Source organism: Lethenteron reissneri, chromosome 64 (genome assembly GCF_015708825.2).
Source record: "Lethenteron reissneri isolate LAM-NWPU_2019-01 chromosome 64, ASM1570882v1, whole genome shotgun sequence".
Classification (NCBI taxonomy): domain Eukaryota; kingdom Metazoa; phylum Chordata; class Hyperoartia; order Petromyzontiformes; family Petromyzontidae; genus Lethenteron; species Lethenteron reissneri.
In genome coordinates, this window is record NC_083842.1 from 3,682,690 (window position 1) to 3,707,974 (window position 25,285).

The 25,285-nt window shown below is 39.6% G+C and overlaps 1 protein-coding gene across 1 annotated transcript in view; it reads right to left on the minus strand.

Annotated features, from left to right (window-relative positions):
* Positions 1 to 25,285, minus strand: part of LOC133359116 (protein unc-13 homolog B-like) — a 60,866-nt gene that overhangs the window by 30,184 nt on the left and 5,397 nt on the right. The window contains exons 3-7 of the mRNA XM_061577512.1: positions 21,858 to 22,001; positions 19,031 to 19,108; positions 12,013 to 12,090; positions 4,794 to 4,882; positions 984 to 1,124 (exon numbers count right to left, since the gene is read on the minus strand). Coding sequence (XP_061433496.1) covers positions 984 to 1,124; positions 4,794 to 4,882; positions 12,013 to 12,090; positions 19,031 to 19,108; positions 21,858 to 22,001 — 530 coding nt within the window. The remainder of the gene's footprint in view (positions 1 to 983; positions 1,125 to 4,793; positions 4,883 to 12,012; positions 12,091 to 19,030; positions 19,109 to 21,857; positions 22,002 to 25,285) is intronic.

Genomic DNA, 25,285 nt, shown 5'->3' on the forward strand with positions numbered 1-25,285 from the left:
TGCTCCATCAGCTTCCATTGGTGGATGTGACCAACAAATAATATTACAAATGCTTTGTGGACAAAAACCCACATTTTTGGCTCAAGTCTATTTTAAAAGGACAGTTGACTTTAAACAATCCGTGCGTGTTGACATCAATTAATAACTTATGGATTTTCCCTTAAGCCCAAATTAATCATCTAAAAAGAGTAATACTTTGTTATTCTTGGAAAAGTGATTTACAAGTCACGTGGTTAAACCAAACAAATATGTGCTGTGGTTAATCCGAAATCCACGTGATTGCCTCTACAGTACAGTAGTTGCATATCTTTACAATAGTGGGCGGAACTTGATTGATTTTGATTGGCATGGCTCTGCTATCCACTTAGTGGGCAGAGTTTTCTGCGCGGGATCAGAAAAGCGTTATCACTGAGCATGCGCATCGATTGGTTGATCGTTAGTATTTGTCAGGTGTGCTTCATTTGGAGTGATGTCTTTAGTGAGTTTTAATTTTCGAAACTGTGATGGCAGAGAAATGGATTTTTCAAACTTGTTTGCGTGTGTTTTTGTATGAACTTTTGTGATAAAACAAGATCAATCTATTATTTATATCAAAAATGTGTATGTTGTTCATTAACAAACTCAATGTTCTTCACTTAAAAAGTAATTTATATCTATATTAATGGTTTTTGGCGTAGAGATCTGCGGGAAATGGATATTTTCTGATTATCCATAATTTAGAATTATCCACGGACATCCTCCCCGTCATTAACGTGGATAATCGAGAGTCTACTGTATTTCTATTAATACTTAATGCTGTGCCACGAAGAAGTAGCCTATCTGTTTATACGTGAATTGCTGCCAAAAGCTTCAACATTTCAAACCCAGTGATTATTGACGTCCATGCTTTCATGAGTTGAGTAAACCTCTCATTAAGTATATTTATTGACATCGTGATGGGAGTGCAAAGTGCATCAAGACTTCAAGGTAGGACGACCACTTACTTGCCATCCAACAAGTCCATGAGAGGACGCAAAATAGTGTCAGCATCTCCAGCTAAGTTCCCTTGCCCAGAGATTCCACCCTTCACCTGGATCAGAAGGTCGGCCATTGTTTTCACGCTTTCCTCCACTTGTGGGCGAAAACTAAAACAAACATTGCGCGGGTGAATGCATGCAAATTAAGAAGGATTAAAAACCCGTCCTTTCTTATACATATGCAAATAGAAGCACGCTATTTCCATAGCAACTTTAATCCATTATCAATCCTTTATGAATTATGTTCTATCCTGAGTTAGTTTTGGTTTAAATGTAAAAACCATTTGATTTACATTAATATTCATACAACAAAATATCACAATAACTTAATCCATCACAGTTCTTTGTTGAAAATGTGGAAAATTATCAAGCAGTTTGTACTCTGTCCTTGTGGAGCAGTATGTTTTTTAAGTTCAATGTGGCCTTTTATGAAGTACTGTCAAATTTGTGCAAAACATTTATTTGAGCAATAATTTTATACTACCATTATACATATTCTTTATACATTTAACTGGTGCAATATCTAAGAGTAGAGTTAAACTTGAATGACGTTGAGAAACGTTATAATCAATTGTTTGACCTAGTGACAAGGATAACACTGGTCAACACACTTTTTCTGGCGTTAGGTATTCCACCGGTTTGAAGGTAATTTTGGGGTGCTGATTACAAATATGGCATCAGTTTTTGTCTATCACATCAGGTTTTTGAGATATCAAATATTGCATTTTAAATAAAAACTGCAGAAAAAAAATATTAAATAAATGTGGATATCTACATAAAATGATATTATAAACACACTATTATAGAAATACAGCACCATATTTTAACACTAAAGCTGTCACTGACTCGCAACAGAGTTAATTTCGGGTAAAATCAATGAAAATGGGGTATGCCGATAGCATAAAAATAATGTGATAGAGCAAATCTGAGATCAGATTTAGAATCAGCACCCTGAAATTAGTCTAAAATAGCTGCAAAAGTCCAAGCCAAAAAAAACTTTTTTTTGTTGACCAGTGATAATCTGTATTACTCTTTTTTTACTCTTGAACTTGTTATTCTGTGTATGCACCAAAACCCTGCGTAATATTATTTATGTAGGGTCTTGCCAGTCTGAGTAATTACATGCTGCAAAAAACTTTACAGTTTGGCATTACAAAGCTGCTGTCTGGGATGAAATCTGATACCTGTTTTTCCCTGATATCCCAATTTTAAAACTCCGATCATATACACGAGACTACTACTCTAGTGCCCAGCATTGGAATGGCGTTCACTGGAATCATGTTCTAATATATATGTATATGATCAGAGCGTGTTGGTGACCACTGCATGAATAACTTGTGTTGAATCTAATGACATCTCTTGAGCAACCTCAGAAATCACTGACGGAGTTCTGTTTGGCATGCATGCTACTAACATTGAAAACTAAAATCCCCTTCATTATTCCACCATGGTTTCTGAAACACTGTTTCTGCGCTATGGAGGAGTATCCTATTACTGAAGCTAAATGCTATTTGTTACTAAAATAAGATTCATATTCTTGTTTATCCATTTAAACAAAGGGAAAAAAGATGCATTCAAATGTGATACGTTACTTGGTGCAAAATCATTGTACAGGACAACATTTATGTGCGGCAATGTCAAAATAATACCACGGAGCCGATTATTCTTGCTTCATTATGTGTGGGAAAATGTGTAAATAATTGCTGATCATTGGGAGTGATTTATCTCCACTCCTATCTGCGAAAAATTAATGGATAATTCGATCTGTGATGATTTTCTGAACGTGCGTACTGGGGAAAAAGGCTGGTCAATACCCACAGTGAAACCTGTGGGTAATTGGATGAATTTGCCTCGCAATTCCATGTATGCACAATAAATATGGCGATAATTGGAAGTGTGTTCCAGTAGTACTCTTGTAATGTGAGGGTATATCCGAGTGGTTGATTGATTACACCTCGTTACGATGATTGGCTCTACCGGTCCTGGCCCATAGCCAATGGGGAGAAATCTAGGGGCGTAGCCCTGACGTAATGGGAAGGTGACATCTGCAAGTATATGATTGGATCTGCTGGCTTTAGCCACAGCCAATGGGGGGACGAGTCAAGGGCGTGGTCCTGGGATCGTACGATGGAGTCTGGAAGATTCCATGGAGGTTAACCAGGACTGGTGGAAAGGTACCACGTGACCCGGGTATCAAAAGGGGTGGAGACGGACAACACGTGGTCAGATCTGGAACGAAGGGTGAGGCCACGCTGGAGCGGGGTCCAGGCTGCCACGTGGCTGCGCATGTCTCTCTCTCTCCCTCTCACGCTGTCTGTCAGCAGCGTGAAGGAGTAAGATAGGAGTGGAATTTATATGAAGAGTGTTGTGAACGAAAGACAAATTTTGATTTAAAGCTTTCGTGACTGCAGGGATTCATCTTCTTGGTTCTTTCGGTAAAGTCACGTAGAAGGGAAGTAATAAAATAATAATAATAAAATTTTATTATGTTTTATTTTTATTATTTTATTACTTCCCTTCTACGTGACTTTACCGAAAGAACCAAGAAAAAACGAAAGACAAATAAAGACCTTGAATCGAGAAGTCGCTTCCACGACATTTATTACACTCTTATGCTTTCTATTTAGAGTGTGGTGGGGGTTTTTGATGCACAACCACTGTTCTAAAGACATGTCTTCCTTGTGTCAGTCTCCATGTGCTTGTCTCTATCCCTGTGTATGTGTCCCTCTCTGTATCTCTGCATCCCTCCCTTTCTCTCTGTATCTTCATTTGTTTATCTCTTTTTCCACGTATCTCTCTATCTCGTTAGTGTATCTCCATCTTCTCTATCAATATTTGTATCTCCCCGTGTCTCTCTATGTCACCTTGTGTCTCTCCATGTTAGTTTCTGTATATATCTCTATTTGATATCTGTGTGGGTGGAAGATCGCAACCTTTATGCAGTCTACCTGTTACGATGCATCAGCGTCCGAAATGGTGAACTAACAACTCCCCAATGTCTACAAGCCACCCAACAGAGACTGGCCCTGCCCCACTCTTGACACTGCACAGAACGAGCGGTCGACAACGTTCTACTCTGTTGGGCTGACTGCTACAGGAATTTTGGGTACACGCGCAGAATAACACAGTATATAAATGTTATTTGGGTAACACAGTTCTTTCTCCTACCATCTTAGTGGCAATTTGGTTTCGTTCAACGCATTTTGCTTAATGTGGCACTTTTCAGGAATGCACCTACCACATTACATGAGGAAATACTGTATTGTGTTACCCAAATAAAATGTATTAAAATTTCCAAAATTAGTTACATTTTAAATTTTGTATCCAGGATAGCCACGCTGAGTCGTAGCATTCTTTTTCAGGAGGTTCATACAATGGGTTTTTATTTTAAAATATTTACAGCAAATTAATGAGTGTTTATAATGTGGGAGTGTGAGGGGGCAACACTTTATTCCCGTACATATGGAAACTGATCGTGATTCATACACTTGCTGTACTGCCTTCATCTGGCAATGCAGGGTACGGCACCTCGTTCCCCACGGGATGGGAGTTGAACAACATTTGTGCGATGCCTCCACAGTGTTTGATTACAGGCATGTGCCATCGCTGCTTGGCATGAAGTAAATAATGGATTAACAAATAGTGGACTGACAAATGAAGGCGTTTTCTCGGAGATGACGAATGAATATCACTTTAAAGTCACACGTGATCACGGGGACACGCTTTCAAAATTGTCACACGCATAATATGTATATACAAGTAACGTTTCCTCCTTACCTGATGCCAAACACTCGGCTCAGCTCATCTAAAACGCCATTCAGTTTGACTTGTAGTTCGTTGAGCATCTCACTGGTCTCAGCATCAAGCTATTGGTAAGAAACACAGTGTGTTCATTATAAAAGCACATCACAAACCACAACATTTGCACAGTGACATAGCCATAAACCCTACCATTTAAGGAGCATAATTACAATCATACAGGCATCGCATTCTATTAAAAATAAATCCTCAATAATAACTGGGTTTTTTTTTAAGTGAACAAAATTTGTTCCAATAATGTACATTGTCCCAACAAAGTGCAAAGCGGCCAGGACATGACAGCAAAAAAGAAAATATGTACGATCTTGAGGAATTATCATGAAATAAGCATAATAATTGTATTGTTTTTTGCTCTTCCAGATTTAACATATACAATCTTGATTTGAAGCTTTCGTGACTGCAGGAATCCATACTCTTTGGTTCTTTCGGTAAAGTCACGTAGGTATAAAATAAAATAAATCACGACGTTTCGGGCGCAACACAAGCATTCCCACCTGATGATGGACGCTTGTGTTGCGCCCGAAACGTCGTACCTACGTGACTTTACCGAAATAACCAAAGAGTATAGACTATACAGTGGGGACAACGTATATGAATCGGGGATATTACTTATATCTGTGACCAAAATTATATATTTTAGTTAAGAAAGTGATAGTTATTATATCCTGAAGAATATGTATTAGCATTCATAATTTAAATGTGTCCATGTCTACTTTGGGATATCTTGGATACAGTTTTTTTTATCAGTAATAAAGATTAAGAGTTCAATGCAGCCAGCCTAATGCCACCATAAAACTCCTTAATTTCCTTCTTTATGTCATATCCTGCAAATGCTGCACAGTATTCCGCAACCTGGCTGGAGCTCTTCCCATTGGTTACTGACCCTTGAGTGCTGACTCTAATGTCTTGACTTGTAATTTTTCCTTATTGCATCCCGTGTACTTGACTTTACCAATCTCATTCTCCCACCCTAATAATATATACAATGCTTTGCCGCCAGTCATTTATGAACACATACATTTCGTATCTCCTTCTGCAATGAAATGGCTCGCATTGTGCAAACGTATCTATTCTTACAAACCGTACTCTTGACGCAAACACCCATTTTTTAATCAATCAAACCATCTATTTATAACCAGATGACAGCCCATTGATACGCAGTCTCTTTTTCAAGGGACAATTGGCCCAGAAAAGCAAATTCAGTAAAACTAAGAAAGTGCAATCCTCATAAAAACATCGGAATAAAGCAAGTATTAAAATAATAGTATTTTTTACAACAAGAATAATAAATATATACATTAAAATATATCTGATATCATTCATAACATTTATAAATGTGGTATATTAACCCATGTAAAGTTTAAATAGAACTTTGAGTAAAACCATAAATAACCAAAGAGTGAAAACATATTTACCTTAACTACTCAAATGCATATTTACTTGAGTGGCTCATTAAATACTGAGAAGGAATAGTTGCTAAATGTAAAAGAAATGTGATACTATTCGATGCATGGGGAGCACCAAGCGCGTTTTGTGATCAATACCCACACACCTCCAATTCCATCGCATCAAAAATGTCCTCTGTGACTCTCCCATCTAAATCACAATTGGATCCAAAGCTGTTGGTTCTTAATTATACTTTACAATTCCATTTGACATATTTCCTTGCCAATTTACATATTAGTGCAATAGTCACCCTACATCTGTTTAATGTTTCTGTAACTTAATTGTAATTATATTATGATCAGTCTGAATATAATTTGTCCGAGCTGATGGAAGCTACAGGGAATTTATAAATGAACATTGATTTTTGTTCGTGCAATATTTTCTATTTCCCATCTGACAAGGTTGATTTTGCTCAGATTTTCAATTTGCTTCATTGCTGTACCTTGTTTTATTTGTTTTGCTTTCATCATTTTAGTGACCCAGATCGCTCTTGTAAATGACACTCTCCTGGTCCCTTGAGTGCTCGCCTGGTTAAACATAAACTTGAACCACATTTGGCCATAGCCTCTGGAGAATTGACATAAATTGCAGTCATATTTGAAGTTAATCGACGATATAGACCTGGAGATAATTTAATTGCCATCACTTTATAGCCAAACTAAACTGATATATGGCTCTTGATAGAGGGAGCAGCAAGTAACCAGTCCTAATGTAGACATCAAAACTATGAGTGGAGTGGTTCTAGTTTGAGATTGCAGGGCCAAATGGAAAAATTAGTTTAGTCTATTTGAAGCTTGATTTGAGCAGACATATAAATCATGTCATCATAATCAATGTTGGAGGCAAGGAGTTGATGGAAATTGGATAATAAGAACATGATTTATATCCATTGAGATTTTTACCTGCTCTTTATAAGGTTTTGTAGAGGCATTACACATTTTAAGGATATTATCCACGCTAGAACTATGTAACGTGTTTAATGGCATTGCACAAGTGTTTTGTGTTATTGATGATTGAGGGCTGGTTAGTGTTTAACATATTTTCTTACTTGCATGTAGAAAGCATATTAATGATATACAACACCTTTTAAATGTTATTGAACTAAAACTGTAATTTAGTTTGAATTAAATTGCAAATGATGTAGGCAAGTAGCGTATATAGTATTAAATTGCTTTATCGACTGATCTATTTGAGCTGGAAGAACAAAAGTAGATCAACCTTTGCAGTAAGAGAAAAGTCTGATAAATTGTTTTCAAATTCTGCACGTTATTTCATTCTTCCAAGATAATTTGAAAACCAGCCTGGTCCTTTTTTGCAAATGCCAAAACATTTCAGTCTCACGGTTGGAATAAGGTGGTCAATCGTGAACATTGCTGTTTAAAAAATAAATCAATACTAACTAAGCAGGACAGTGAGAAGATGGCCACCGTTTGGTGGTGCCTGCCTTGTAGTCCACACCTCCTCAATTGGCTTCGGCAGCTGAACGGCTGAGGGTTTCCGCTGACAAACCCTGAAGCGATATTCTTCCTTTGTTATCCCTCCATGATTATTTTTTGTTAGTTTATTGCGTTTACTGTGTATTCAATTGTTTTGATCCCAATTGCTGGTCGAGTTCCAGCACCGTCTCCTGGACCTTGCTTGGCACCCATTCCACATACTGGGGACTCCTCCTGGCTCTGCCCTGGCTCCATTGGCAGCATGACTCCTTTCCTTTATATGCTTTGATTAAATATGTATTTCCTGTTAATGTACAATGTCTTGGGCTGTGAGCACATGAAGACACAATATAAAGCAGCATTGATGTTGTTATCATCTAGGACTTGGATGCAGCAGTGTTGTGCCTTGGCTCTCCAACACACTGGTGTGCTGTATAATTGACGAATTGGCACGTTCTGTTTACGTGACAACCCTTACTAGTTGGCTGTCGGGTGGTGGTGGGTTTTAACGACACATTAATATATTTACGCGATCTAACCCAAAAAAACTCTATTGGTCATTTTTATAGATTAAGAATAAATATAACAGTATACAAATACATATTGGCCTCTAGCTAATCTGGGTCTTTTTTTTACAACCCACACTGGGCACAATGCAAGTTGGAGACGGCATTCGTATGTGCACTAGGGATAATACAACCTATACACTTATCTGTTGTATGGAATTTAGCAAACCTATTCCATTTGACGCTGATCTTCTTGGTGCTCTCGTGTCTGTTGAACTAGATACTTATTTTATAAGTAACATTAATTCTTCAAGCGTTTCCGAACATTCCTTTAGTCTTCCACCACTGCTTTATGGCTTCAAATGTGCAATCGGTATTTCGTTGCATTATTGTACAGTGAATGCTATAGTTCATATTTATTACATTTTAATAAAATATATGATCACGTTGTAAAATTTAATTACCTGATATGTATTATTTTCAGTATGCCAGACATATCACGTAACAATAATTAGCCTGGCTTTGAAAGTTCTCACTGCGTTTTAAACATAAACGTATGAATCAGTACGTAAAATAAATAGGACCCTGAAATTATCCAATAAAATCCGTGATTTTATCTATCGGATCCAGATGATTTATATTAATAAAAAAATCCAGCAGTTAGTAATTGGTATCGGTTTTCAAGAATTGTGTGGTAATGTGCTCCATTACTATGTAATGTGTTGCTTGGGATAACCTGGAGAAAAAGTACAGTAGAGAGAAAATTATAATTCTGAAAAGTCAGGCTTTGATCAATATTAATTCCACCATATTAGGGCTGTGGGTTATATTTGAGCCATGTCCCATGGCTCAACTATTCATATGAAACGTATTAATCTTTACATTGAATGTATTTTCAAATGAACAGTTATAACTAAGTTATGTATGTTGAACTTCTTTCGCACCGTACGTCTGCAACTGCGATCAGCACTCTACATCAGGCCACAAGCATTGTCATCTCCCCTTGTTGTTATTGAACATGCTGTTTCACTCGGGATATCTTCAACTCTGTGTCAAGGTTCCCACTTAGACTTCTCATCTTTTTCTCCCCCATTGTCTAGACTCTAATGGTCAAATAAGCCCATGTCACAACCATAGCCTCTAAATAGACATCCTGATCTTCTCTGATTATAATGTAATATGATATCTGTTTGACGGGCAAAACTGGAAATAACATTAGAGTCGACATGCTTAGGAGCAGTTAAAGAGGATGGAAAGAATGAATTATAGAGGTGGACAAGAGCAGGCCGGATGCTTTGAAAACCTGAACTTAATAAGAAATATCAACATACCAATGTAACTAAAGAATGTTTTTGTATTATCATGATAATCATCAGCCATGGTCACTCTCCTACTCAATGAATGCCTCCCCAATCCACCTAACACCTGAACGCAAACTGATTTCTTAATTGCTCCATCTCATTGGAGGACGTCCTATCAGATGCGTTCCATTTCTTGGTTGCCACATTATTGTTGACCATCGTCAATCATCCCATACAGCGAAGTGTCCTGCCCAAGCCCACTTGTATTAATTAGTTTGAACAAAGCCGTTTACCTGTGTATGTTCTATAATCCTCTTTCTGTCTTTCAATATAATTCCAAGAAAGATTCATTCCACGCTTCTATGCACACGCTTGGTTTTGTTCCAAAATTCCCACGAATGACCACGTTTCTGAACCATGTTAAAGTGAGTGGTAATAAGCACCGATTAAAACGACATGTTTTTTTTAAAAAATGGTATACTACTTTTCATTTTCAAGTTCATTTTGCCGAGTTTTTTTAGCGGTGTATATTCTTTGCCATGACGTACGGATTTTTAAACACGGTCATGACACAGTGGAACGAGACGTGAAAAGTGCGCGCAAAGAGATATGAAGAAGTGCACGCTTGGATTTTACACCGTGTGACGGAGGAACACGTGGATCAGCGAACGCCAGCAAGTTGCAGACATGTCGACTCGACAAAAGAAAGTGGACTTGGGCAGCATGCGTCACAGAAAATGGATGGGCCAAAAACTAGTGGCAGCCAAACGGAGGGAACATGCCTAAAAGTACATAAATTGAGGAGATAATGAGATTAGTTCTTGTTGCAGAAGCTATAGCTGTAGCACGACTCTGAGTAATGGCAGAAGCATGGAGAGACCTTAATCCCAAAGTGAATAGATCACGGCTGATTATTATGATGATGAAAAGCAGCAGCACATCATGCTTGGCTATCTTATTTAATGTGGTATTCAATAATAAACCTGTTCTTTCATACAGTATTCGTAAATTCAGTTGGTGCCATTATATCGCAAGAATTATAAAGCCTATCATTAAGACAAAAAGCGAAGGATCAAAGAGATGCACAGAAAGCACTGCATTCACCCCAACTCACCCCTCCACCACTGTCACTAGTGATATGTATGGCTGCAAACTCATTTGTTTGTAAATACCTCTGTTTGCAAATACCTATGTTTGCAGCCATAGATACACCAGTGTCACTACATTTTAATTGTATTAAGTGTCACTGGTGATATCTATGGCTGCAAACACATTTGTTTGTCCAAGATTAGGGTTTAATAAGTTAAGGCCAGGCATTTTAACTTCACACTTTGGCATATTGTTTGTTGTTGTCACTTGCTGACCTGCCCCAATTTGGCACAACTGTGAAAAAGATCTTCATAGCTCATTGGATTCCTCCAGTTTAAATAAAGATTGTGATTCTAATATATTAAAAATGTTAAATTTCTCTATGTTTATTGTTCAACACCCAAATCATTATATTTAGAGCTCAGACAATACATTGGCCAGACCAACGTGAATATGCTTCAAAGGAGCAGATCAAGGTGGCTACATACAAAGCTTAAGCAAAGCAAGCAAGCCACTTTAAGTACGTTTTAATTGTATTACTTGGTGTATTGTTTAGTGTATGGATGCTATCTACGGTGTTGGGTTTAATGTAGAATTTAATTAAGTAACGAAAAGCAGTATGTTGGATTTCATCTGAAGTATTGGAAAGACTAAATATGTTGCAATAATGGTACGATAATGGTACAGCAGTGAATAACGGTTGCAATCGAGGATGTGTTAAAATTATTCGAGTTTACAAGTCAGTAGTAACTGGTAGTGAAGAAGGCTTTGGACCACTTTTTATTGGCGTTAGCATCACACTCTTTAAACAAGTACCTTAACTATAGCCAAATATATTTTTATTCAGCTCTCTTAAAAACGAGCTCCAGATACAAGCTTTTATTAGTGTAGATAAAAAAACGTAGCCCTCCAAATACAAAATGGAGATTTGGATTTGAGATTTAAAAATCTCATTTTGCGTCTGGACGGAGAGTGCAGCAATAAGAGCCTCCGCAGACAAACCTTCGCATGGCAGTTTCCAAGAGAAAACGTCCAAAATAGAATGGCCGATGGTAATCTGTCTTAATCCTATGGTAACTCCCATTCTTTATGCAGATTTGTTTATCTTAGTTTACAGTTGCAAAGTATACATTTTTATCAATAAGAATGAACAAAAATGTAATGCTGCATGTCGAAAAATGTATTAATTGCTCTCGCTAATTAATCATTTAAGAATTCCATCCATAATTGGTATTACACCCCTTCCAATGTACAATATTAATTTTTAAATGTGTTACAAAAAAACGTTATTTCTCACATGAATTATCAAAATTGTCTCGTTTATGTGTGCTAGCAATTAAGATATACAATTTTAATTTCAGTCAGATGAGGAAGCATAACACATTTCAGTGATGCTGACCTCTTTGCCCCCCATGGCCTGGAACATCCTTTCCAGTTGCACACGTAATTGCTGGATGTTATTCATCAGGAAACAGGCCTGCGTGAAACAACAACAACAAAAAACACACCGTTAAAAACATCAGCATTCATATATTCTTTAAAACATTATTTAAATTATACTTTTTAAACATTTTATTTTCTTTCATTGTAACCGTCCCTATTAAAAATGTGCTGACGATGTGGATAAATGTGGAAAGGGATAAGATAGGCTAACAGATATGGAATAAATGTGTCGTATTCAAGTACCACATTTGCCTTGTAGTGAGGCATGCGGAGAAGCAAGTAAATCAGCTACAAGACCCAACTGAACATCTTAAGAACGTGCGTGTTCAGTACAGCTTTGTATGCCTGTGAGACCTGGACATTGAAAAATACCGACAGCGATAAAATAGTGGCATTCTAATTGTATTGTTACAGAAGGATAATGCGTCTAAACCAGATCCAAAGAGTGATCAACAGAAGTAAGAAAAAGGTGACACATAGCAGAAGATGTGATGCAGGCAGAGATGAGAAGGACACTGGCACTATTTGGACACACGTGTAGTAGGATGGACAACAGAAGGAACATTCAAAGTGTGTTGTTCAGAACAATGGAAGGAACCGGAGAGAGAGGAAGACGTAACAAAGAATGGCGTGATGACGACAGATGTGCACTACTTAAGCATATTGGCACAAGACAGAGGAAAGTGAAAACAAATGATGAGATGTGCAGTAGACACCCAAGGGCTATCTGCCCATGGATCGTGATGATGGCGATGATGAAGCAACTCTGCTGTTCCCCGAATTGGCATTTTCATATTTTCATGAAAAAAAGTTTTCTCCACAAGATTACATCATTTTCATATTCTTAGGTTTTTTCGGTTAAGTCACGTAAGTAAAACATCAAAATAAAAATAAAATAAAAATCACGACGTTTCGGAGGCAACACAACGTCGTGATTTTTATTTTTATTTTATTTTTATTTTGATGTTTTACTTACGTGACTTAACCGAAAAAACCTAAGAATATGAATCTTTGCAGTCACGAAAGCTTCAAATCTAGAATTAAGATTACATCAGGCTTGGGCCCTGGTTTCCGACGTCACAATGTGCAAGGTTCAGCATACATTTTCCAAACGTTGCCCTGTTAAATTGTTTTTGTTCATGTGAAAATTACCCATCGGTAGTATGTGGAGTTGGCAGAAGTCTGTGTTCACAACAGTTACCAAACGTCATTGTAAATCCCACAACAGCAGTTAAAAGGGTGTAGCACTGAAACAGTGGCCTCTGCCAATATCCAATCCTGCCGGAGAGGAAGCTGCAAGTGAACGTTTCGGGCGGTCTGGAGTTAGCTTTGGTGCTCAAGCTGCTGATATGTTTTTTTTTTATTAACATAGGTTATACACGCTTGTACATCAGTCGCTTAATGGTGAGATTTATGGACCCCATTGAGATAATACGTTTCAATGCCTGTCGAGGAAGCACAGCAAATAGATCAATTCCTCTTCCTTACAGCCGGTGGCTAGAGGCTTGGCTGGTATTGCATGAAGTAATAAAGAAAGGCAACATTCTTAGTTACACCTTAGCCAAGGGATGCATATGTAATAGCAGAGCTGAATACAAGTGCCGACTAGACCCATTTGCTACATGGTGGAGAAAATAAATGTCCATTCAACTCTAGCAAATGACTTTTCCCAATCTAATACAATTATGTATGCCTCTTGTATACCTTAATATTGAACCATAATGATAGTCTACAAATGTTATAGACTCAGCTATCATTGGAAAGATGTTATTAACCACTTATTGTCAATGAACCTTCACCGTCAGCAGTGTGGTGTGTGGAGCGGGGTGCAGTGATTTCCTGGTGTCCCTTCGCTGCATTGGCATTGCTGCTGCATTGGCATTGCTGCTGCATTGGCATTGCTGCTACTTTGGCATTGCTGCTGCATTGGCATTGCTGCTACATTGGCATTGCTGCTGCATTGGCATTGCTGCTGCATTGGCATTGCTGCTGCATTGGCATTGCTGCTGCATTGGCATTGCTGCTACTTTGGCATTGCTGCTGCATTGGCATTGCTGCTACATTGGCATTGCTGCTGCATTGGCATTGCTGCTGCATTGGCATAGCTGCTACATTGGCATTGCTGCTACATTGGCATTGCTGCTGCATTGGCATTGCTGCTGCATTGGCATTGCTGCTGCATTGGCATTGCTGCTGCATTGGCATTGCTGCTGCTTCGGCATTGCTGCTGCATTGGCATTGCTGCTGCATTGGCATTGCTGCTGCATTGGCATTGCTGCTGCTTTTGCATTGCTGCTGCTTTGGCATTGCTGCTGCATTGGCATTGCTGCTGCATTGGCATAGCTGCTACATTGGCATTGCTGCTACATTGGCATTGCTGCTGCATTGGCATTGCTGCTGCATTGGCATTGCTGCTGCATTGGCATTGCTGCTGCATTGGCATTGCTGCTGCTTCGGCATTGCTGCTGCATTGGCATTGCTGCTGCATTGGCATTGCTGCTGCATTGGCATTGCTGCTGCTTTTGCATTGCTGCTGCTTTGGCATTGCTGCTGCATTGGCATTGCTGCTGCATTGGCATTGCTGCTGCATTGGCATTGTTGCTGCTTCGGCATTGCTGCCCTGCCCATGCTGCTGACACACTTGGGCTACGCCCATCTCCAGACCTTTATAAACAGTCCCACTCCTCTTTGCAGATCTTCTCCAAGTCATTAAGGTTTCGAGGCTGACGTTTGGCAACTCGAACCTTCAGCTCCCTCCACAGATTTTCTATGGGATTAAGGTCTGGAGACTGGCTAGGCCACTCCAGGACCTTAATGTGCTTCTTCTTGAGCCACTCCTTTCTTGCCTTGGCCGTGTGTTTAGGGTCATTGTCATGCTGGAATACCCATCCACGACCCATTTTCAATGCCCTGGCTGAGGGAAGGAGGTTCTCACCCAAGATTTGACGGTACATGGCCCCGTCCATCGTCCCTTTGATGTGAAGTTGTCCTGTCCCCTTAGCATAAAAACACCCCCAAAGCATAATGTTTCCACCTCCATGTTTGACGGTGGGGATGGTATTCTTGGGGTCATAGGCAGCATTCCTCCTCCTCCAAACACGGCGAGTTGAGTTGATGCCAAAGAGCTCCATTTTGGTCTCATCTGACCACAACACTTTTACCCAGTTGTCCTCTGAATCATTCAGATGTTCATTGGCAAACTTCAGATGGGCATGTATATGTGCTTTCTTGAGCAGGGGGACCTTACGGGCACTGCAGGATTTCAGTCCTTCACGGTGTAGTGTTTTACCAACTGTTTTCTTGGTGACTATGGTCCCAGCTGCCTTGAGATCATTGACAAGATCCTCCCGTGTAGTTCTGGGCTGATTCCTCACCGTTCTCATGATCATTGCAACTCCACGAGGTGAGATCTTGCATGGAGCCCCAGGCCGAGGGAGATTGACAGTCCTTTTGTGTTTCTTTCATTTGCGAATAATCGCACCAACTGTTGTCACCTTCTCACCAAGCTACTTGGCGATGGTCTTGTAGCCCATTCCAGCCTTGTGTAGGTCTACAATCTTGTCCCTGACATCCTTGGAGAGCTCTTTGGTCTTGGCCATGGTGGAGAGTTTGGAATCTGATTGATTGATTGCTTCTGTGAACAGGTGTCTTTTATACAGGTGTAGGGGTGTTACGGGAGGGCAAACAAACACACAAAGGGTGTTTGCGCCCGCACACGTAAGGGTGGCTACATCCACGTCCGCAACGGTTAGCCCTGGAGAGCTGTGATGGTGCTGTGATCCCCCACGGCCCCACCCCTCGGGGGGGAGTTGCTATATAAGGCGGGGAGCCGGTGGGCTCGGGGTCGAGTATTACAGCCTAACCAGCGAAGAGTGAAGACCGGCAGGATAGGCCTTGGGACTCCCCTGGCTCGCTATCCTTCTAAGGACCGACCAGGGCAAGCCAGCGGCGCGGCCCTGAGAGCCCAGAGCCGATGCTCTTGTAAGAGCCGATCTGGTTGGCTAAGGGTGACGAGATCCTAGCTTGGCCTGAGCTGGATCAGCTAGCCTCCCCAAGCTCTCTAGTGGAGGACCTGGGAACAGACTAGCCGGGCTAGCACTAAGGGTGTCTCGCTGTTAGATGGGTGAAGGGGCCGTTACCCCTTCAAGTATTGTGTTCTGCCCTTTGGTTGAATAAATAAGTGTGCCTCCGACTACGTCGTCTACGTCTCCTTGAACTCACTACACAGGTAACAAGCTGAGATTAGGAGCACTCCCTTTAAGAGTGTGCTCCTAATCTCACCTGTATAAACGACACCTGGGAGCCAGAAATCTTTCTAATTAAGAGGGGGTCAAATACTTATTTCCCTCATTAAAATGCAAATCAATTTATAACATTTTTGACATGCTTTTTTTTGGATTGTGTTGTTGTTATTCTGTCTCTCACTGTTCAAATAAACCTACCATTAAAATTATGGATTGATCATTTCTTTGTCAGTGGGCAAACGTACAAAATCAGCAGGGGATCAAATACTTTTTTCCCTCACTGTAAGTTAGAGCTGTATTGAGATACAAGGTATCAAATATAGAAACTGGGAGGAAATGTGTGCAATTTTGCGTAACATAAAACATAAGTGTATCTTGTCGCTGGGCAGAAAATGCGATTGAATTTTATGACCTGTTGAAAAGTGGTTTGAAGTGTAGATAACCCCAATATGAAGGAATTTGAAGTCCAATAGAGAAGCGAATCCAAAGAGTCAAAAATGGATGAGGTGATTGCAAACAAGAGGCAAGGACCCCTGCTCGAGCAGGCCCTTACCCCTTGCATTAAAAATCATGTCTGGGTGACCAGAGCTGAAACCGCATTGCGGAGAAGAAATATTCCGAGGCAGGCTAACAGCATTTCGGGGGCATCTTGTCAAAAGCAAGCATTGAAGAAGCAGAAGTTCAACAGAACATCATCTTACCGCATTACATTCCCATTTGAGGTAATAGTGAGTAAATATACTTACGTGTAGTATAGGGAAGAATTACATTTATAATGTACATTTATAATGTATATTAGTGTTTCAGGAGCAGGAGGCAAGGACACAAACGATGGTCCGTGTTTATTGGACAAGAGGAGATTTATTAAGCTGAGCCGAGCGGCTCTCCGAGGTCGGAAGACCGAGCATGGAACTCGCACGTAGAGATGCTGTGTGGATAGCGATCGATGGAAACGAGGGTGAGGCACTCACGTGAAGCAAAGTCGAACCTTGGTTGTTTTGTCAGTCGCTGTTACATGTGCAACTGTGTAAGACTAATGAGGTGGGCGTCATGTACAAGGGGCAAACCCTGCCATTATATAATGTATGTTTGAAGAGGCGCTGGTAATATAAATATTTTTTAGAGATACACTCTGGGTGATGAGGGGATGAAACAAACTAAACATCCCTCCATTCTAAAAATGCCAATCTCTCCGTTTGAAATCTTCTCATAAGACCTGTGTTAAATGGTATCACTTCTCTATGAAGAGTGTTGTTGTTGTTACACCTTTGGTTATTGTTATGTTCAACTAATATTGGAAGGTTATTTGATTCTTTTGGTTCCATTAAGGAGGAATTCAAATGCAATGGGTGTATGGCTGTATAATCGTAAAGAATACGTTTCAGCCAAAATATAATTCTCGTTAATATTTTTCGACATTTAGGAATTAGTACATTCTGAATAATATTTTGTGGGATCCGGAGGGGTGAAGCATGCTGCAGGGATTTATCAATTGGAATTAGATGGATAGTGAAACAGTGAGGCTCTGCAACCATTGCAGAGACAGGGTTTATATCAAGGCTTTCTGAAGGAAACCCAAGCATTACCCAACCTTAGAACTGGCTACATTCTGTGGTTGAAACATGGGTTCCTCTTATGTTGGCTTATGAAGTAGAGAGATTAGATTTATGGATGCATTCAGTAGTCCACAAATGGCATAAAATCAACACTATAATACAATATTTAAGAGGCCTTGCAATTCTAAGTATAGTGGGCATAGTTAAGATAGCTGGGGACATTACTGGGTGTTGTTGGGCTTAGGAGAGAGTCGTGACACGTGGGGACTTGTCAGTTCAGTGGTGCTGGGCACGAGACCCTGATTCAAATAAGAATCCCGAGGGGAAGAAAGAAGTGGCGTTCGGCGTGTACACAAATAGGGAAGACACAATGAGGGGGAGCTATTGGGGAGAAATAGGAACAAGTTCTATAAAAAAAGTTGTCAGTGCACGCATAACTCGTGAGAATGTTTGCTCATTATAGCAATGGTCTGGTTTTGTTTGCTTGATTGTTCAAACACTACTTATAAGATGTGGTAGAACAACTGACAGCCAGCCACTCAAGAGTTTATTTAGGATATAATAATGATAGAATAGGCTGAGGAGCTCAAGGTTTTATCATTTATTTGATGTCGCTGAATTTACAATCGGACATTTAAATGTCAACACGGACGTTGCTATCAGGGTAAGGCGCTGGTGAATGGAAGGGACATGGAGTCTTGGAGTAATAAGGTGTTAATAATTATTATCTTGTGCTTACTGGTACTTGCTTAGAAAATGTAATAAAGATAGCATAATAGACAGTGGCTTGTGAATAAAACTGTGAGGAGGGGAGAAGAGTGAAAGTGGTTAGGGTTCCATCCCGAGAGAAGGTGTGGTTGCAGTTTCTAAAGAGAGTGGCAGCTTTGTGAGGACGGAAGGTGTTTGGAATACATAATTAAGGATTGAGAGGAAAGATAAGTCAAAGAAATGTGGAAAGAGTGATATTTTGTCCGCTGTGATTGGTATTATTTAACAGCAGGAAGTGGAGTGATAAGGCAGTCTTATTTCTGCACTGTCGTTTACATTGTTTTAAAATATCAATATTACAGAAAATAACAAATTATATATTCTCTTAAGTCATCAGAAACGAAAATGTGATTTAATTGAACATTTGAAGTTGAAAGTGCCGATGCAGCAAACATTACACGCTTACCACTTTTTCCTGGGAGCAGTATTCCTTGAAGTACTGGGAGATGATTTCCGCATAATTCATCAACACCTTGCTAATGGTCTGAAAAACACATTCAGAAATGTTCAGTGTGTTCCCAGGATTTAATACAGCCCAGGAGTGTAAAACTGAAATAAAGAAAAATATTTTCCAAAACAATTTTCTAAATCATAGTTGAAAAGTCGAAATGTACTGCAGTTGCAATATAATTATAAGTGTCACGATTCAAAACTAAAAGTGCATTTGCCAAATAAAGTTTAGATTTTTTCAGCAAAGCATTATAATTATAATAATATAGCACACATTACATTAGGAGGCTTTGCTTGTGGAGTTAACAAAAGAGTTAACGGTGGTGGCAGAGTATTAAATACATTCCTTAAAGATACATTCACACGAATTACATTTAAAAAACTTTTTTACACGGAAAATAACTTTTGTTATAGTTTAGAGACCACAGTGACTGTAAGGCTGAGTGGAACAACAAGTCTACAATGTAACATTAATCTGTGTGGTTTGTGCCTACTCACATCACCATCACATACATTTGCCTTAAATATTTGACTTAAACAAATTGGGACAAGTATAGGAGGGCAAGGGTTATTTTTTAGAACATAACTGACAACTTGATCATCTTATTTTAAACACTATTTTGTGTTTGTTGAACTCTACGAGAAAAATCGAGACAAATGGGCAATTACTTAAGATGTGCCATTTTCAATGATGGAGCAATAAAGTGATTCGTGCTACAGGAATTACATTTCAAATACTTAGTGGAAATAAAAGTTAAACATTTATTATGATTGTAATTTTTCAAATTATGTACGTTTTTCTCAGAGCCAGATTATCCTCATAGCACAAGTAGCTACAAATGCTACGGGCCCCGCACTTTCAAGGGCCCTGCGCTAAATGCTTTCAAGCTATCAATTCCGGTTCAGTGATTCTGCACTTGCTCTTACTATAGTACTATACCGCCTTCAACTTTATGAACGACTGGGTGTTTAAGGTAAGCGATTTGTCGTATTATCTGGCTGTATAGCAAATGAAAAAAAATACAATTACTTTACGATGGAAGTAAAAAAATTGTGTTTGATATTTATGTGTTTTTTATTTAGGGCCCCATAAAAATACATTGTACAGGCCCCGCAACGAGCCTAATCTGGCACTGTTTCTTCTTGTTTCCGGGGGGTCCCCGCACCCAATGTAAAATTTTCCCGCACATTCTTTTCTACTTATTTCGTGCACGTGCCACCGTCTTCTCAGTCCCATCGTGTTGTAATCGGAGTGGACCGAATCGCAAAATATCGTCGCAACCCTTCAACAATGAGTAGCAAGTGCAGTGCTAGTGACAGCACAGGTGACAGTGCGTAGTACAAAAGGTGAACGTGCAATTGGTGTCGGGTGCCATTTGAATCTTCCTCTGACAAGCGTACGTACGATAGTGAAGAATGTTGATGAAATAGAAAGCAAAGCTAAGCATGCTTTAAGCATTTGGAGGTTAAAATTACATGCAAAGAAGTATTATCGTAGAAAACATTTACGATGGCTGGCGTTTTTGAAAGAGGAACTGCACAACAATAGCATGCCCGTGGAGGGTTTTACAGATTTCAGGCACGATGTAGTTTTAAGAATGTAAAAATACTGGTGCCAACACAGAAACGTTTTTCATGAAAAACTTTTTTTCAGGAAAAACGTTTCTGCAGAAGGTGGGTATGACCCAGTGTAATCCACTCCCAACACCTCCAATAACGCACATCTCATCCACTCCTCAAGGTAAGCTCATACAAATAATAGTTTAAGGTAAACAAAAAAAATGCTGTTTTAGATTGTGTGCTTTTTTACACAAAAACTTATTTTACGTTTCAGTCATTGCTTAACAATGGCACAAATACGTTTTCTATTTAAAAAAGGAAACCGTTTTAAAGTTTACAGGGCTGCTTTGAAATGCTCAGAAAAAAGTTTTCACTGAAGTGGTTGACAAGTATAAATGCTGTTTAAAGGTTATTGAACTCAGAATTGGTTCTAAATGTGTGCATGATGTGTTGTTCAGTATAGTACAGGTACTGTACATAGACAGTACGTATTTTTGTTTGCTAGGTATGAAACACAACATTTCCCTAAGTTTACGGTTATCTTATCCCTACCTTATTCCATTGATTCTCATGGGAGAAATTGCCCCGCTTTGCATCACATAGGCAATGTTTACACTTTCATGGTCCCTATCTCCCCCACCCCAGTTCCCATTATTCTTATGGGGAAAAATTCCCGGTGAAACATTGTTTCGTTATAAGTTGCAATTTTCCGGTCCCTAACTCCGGCATATATCGGGGACCCCCTTAAACCATTAAAATCCACGTGTCATTTTGTTTGAACGTCTTTAAAAGTAGATGCAGAGGTGTATTTAATCATTGGCGCAGAGTACATTATGAGCCAAATACGACACATCATGAAAACAGTAGACGGACGAATATCGAAGCCTCGGCGACAGCTTTTGTAACCAGACAAAAATATGAGTTGCTTCCAGACTATAAACATTTTCCTCTTCACTACATTTGAGAACCAGCCTACCGCTTTACTGCGATAACTACATTTAATGATGTTGACTATAATAGTCAACTGTATCAATGCCTTAGATTAATAAAACCACTAGGGCATATTTTTTGGGAAACCATGAGCAGATAACTGCTGGCATAAATAGTGCCATCTCAAAAAACAAACCGTGCCAGTGTACATACCGCTGCGAATGCTGCATACCAGCTAGAATGTAAGCCTTCATGGTGTTGAAGGTGGGGAATATGATGAGTGGTTTATTTACCTTGGCAAAACGCCTCATAAAGTGAGCAACAATCTCTGGATCAGGACACTCCAACTTCTTGATGATCTCAAAGCTTTGGTTGAGTTGTGTGAACACGTCCACCACTGAGCAGGAGAAGAGGGCGTGCTCAGATGTTTGCTGAAACTGAAAATCACGTGACAAGGGGAATCAGGAATAACATCAATATTGTATATGCAATTTTATTTTTAAAAATACATGTCAATTTCACATTCATCTAAGAATAATACACAAATCTAATTTCAAAAGTTGAAGTGACAACTTTAAGACAATTGTTGAAACATATTTAAACCTGATAATTGGTTTTTACCCTTCTATCTGGCAACAAAACTGACACCTTTTTACAAGGAGTCATGTTTGCATAGACAACAATACCTGCAGTCATAATACAACAAAAGAACATAACTCTGATAATGTGCACTGCCCTTGAAGTTGATTGGTCCACACCCAAGACAGCTTTCCTTAGAGTCTAGTCTCACATGGTGTTGGACCAGATGACGCCAAAAGGTCCAACACCATGTGAGACTAGGCTCTAAGGAAAGCTGTCTCGGGTGTGGACCAATCAACTTCAAGGACAGTGCACATTATCAGAGTTATGTTCTTTTGTTTGTATTATGACTGCAGGTATTGTGGTCTATGCAAACATGACTCCTTGTAAAAAGTTGTCAGTTTTGTTGCCAGATAGAAGGGTAAAAAACCAATAATCATATTTTTACTGGCAAATGAGGTTCCCATAGTATATTTAAACCTTTTAAAACTTCAAATTCGACTGGTGTGATTGCCTGGATTAGGTCACAAGAGACTGATGGGGTTGTCCTGATAATTAAAGCAAAGATCAAAATGGTGGACATTTTTTGTATGTGGACATGTGCAGATGTTTATTCGTGAAAATGTATCAAATGAACTGTTATTGTGTTAAAAAGTTAACTCTTTTTAGTTTGTTGCGCAAATGATTTCTATTTCTATACGTATATATAAATTTATCAAATTCCCTACCATTTCTATGGTTTTCACAGCCTAAGTGCCAGTTCTTGCCTAATTCCCTTCCCTCCAAGTTTTTGTTGGGGCTGGTTCATGGCTGAAATATTGTAGGGCAGGGGTTAATGTCTGGCCCTCCCTTGCCTGTGTTGTGTTCAGGAGTGTTAACCACCCATGTATGCATCGTATTATGTGAATACTAAGCCTGTGCCTACACTTTGGAGTGGAACCAGATTGAATAAGATTTTTTTTTAACGTGATTTGATAAAAATTTGATGCCCATAAAATTATACGCCTCTGGATTGCAAAAGTCCCAGGTTAGAAAACACTGCGGGGCATCTTGTAATGAAATCAGCAATAAAGTATTGCTATTGAAGGATGATAATGTACAAGTATTTGATTTGATTGTATTTAATACATATTAACATCTGAGCCTCAAATTTAAAGGAGTCTCAGAAATGGTTTATGAATCCTCAGAGGGGGCCCCATCTGGCAGTTTGCCCCAGGCCTCTAGAAAACCTTTCTGGGCATTTCTCTCCACATGTTTCTGTATAATCGTATTCAAGATTTAATGTGTTGCTCTCTGTGTGTCTCCATGCCTCTCTCTATGTGCAAGTATATCTGTGTATCTCTCTCTCTCTCCGTGTCTCTCATTGTGTTTTCATGTTTCTGCATACATATCTCTTCTCTCTGTCTGCATGGTTCTCTCTGTAATGTGTTTGTGTGTTTTGCTCAGTGACTCCATATCTACAAAGGCCAAGTAGCCTGGGGATTGCAATTGTATAACCCTGTTGTGCCTCTGGGTGTCTCTCTCAATTTCTCTCTCTCTGCATTTATTATCCATGTATTTCCGTGTCTCTGTGTATATGCATTTGTGTGTGTTTCTCTGTGTTAACCCTGTCCAGATATGTGTCTCTTTGCACATCTCTCTGTGGTAATATCTTTCTGTGCATATCTATGTGCCTATGTCATCTCTGTCTCTCCGATTCTCTGTTTGTATCTATGTATACCTTTCTCTGTGTATCTCTGTCTTTTGCTGAGTTTATACAAGACCACATGCAGCCCAGGGGCCGTAATTGCATCTCCCGGTCTCTCTCTACGTCTGGGTATATATGTGCTGCTCTCTCCCCATCTCCAGGTATCTCTCCATGATTCTAATTCGCCCCATATCTCTTTCTGTGTCTACATGCCACTGTGTAGTTATCTGTCTCTCCATGCCATGTCTTCCTCTGCATCTCTGTCTCTTGCGTATACACCTCCGATTAACGTGGTTGGCTACGTACGGCGCGAAATATGTTTATACATACAGACATGCTCTCTGTTTCTGTGTATATTTGTGTCTCTCACTATGTTGCCATCTCTCTCGCTTCATATTTCTGTACCGTGTCTCTCTGCTTCTCTTTTTCTCCACGTTTCTCTGTCGTTCAGTCTGCTCAATGCTTTGTCTAGTGAGGACCTTTTACATGCACAGGATGTCGCCGTGAATTCCATGTGAAGAGGTTATGTGGGCATAACGTGTAGACTTGAGTTCCCCCTGCCACCCTTACCCCTTAGAGGGGTGGAAGAAATCAAGTCACACGGCCCATGTCAACTCGAGCACTGCAGTGAAGAGGCTCACATAGGTGCTAAATACTGTACTGGATGTACATGAAAATATATAGAAGCCTACAATATATATATATAAAATACAAAAGAACACGATATATATCGAATTACGATATACACTGCATGTATATCACATGCAGAATATAACCGTACACTTTATACTCTAAATATACTGTATTTATAATAAATAATGTGCAGTATAAATTCTAGTATAGTATGTATATTCTGTAAATATAATCCAGTATATAGTCTATGTGCTGTATATATTGTATAAACTACATCTGAAGTGTGAGAAGAAGACTACACTGATAGGTAAAGTAACAAGGTAATGGACTAACTAAGAATGTGATGCATGTGCATTTGTCTGAGTTCTGCATTTTTCAGAGGTATCATTCCGAATCAGTCGAGCAGCATTATCTTTTCATCAGCTGCGTAATGCTGTATGAAAGCTACCTGGCCTTCGTTCCATACGAAGCTCTGGGTCTTCTCAGCCACAGTTATGTCCTTCGTTCTCCATGCTTGCAAAATGTGGACCCCTTTAAAGGGAACATTTTCTCTGGTGTGAAGCATTCATGCTGGCCTGCCTACAATCCATTGTGGGTATAACCAGACTGGATTGCGTGAGTAGGTCACAAATCCCTGAAGTATATCTACAAAGTCTCATCAGTGAGATGCCCCGGCGGCGAGGCTGCTTTGGCTGGGTCATTTAGCCCTCATCCCCAGCCACCACATGTCCGAGACGCTTCTGTTTGGCCAGATAGAGAGAGCTAAACTTTTGCAGCACAAGCTCGAGAAAAGGTGGTCTGAGAAGGATATGCAAGCTCATT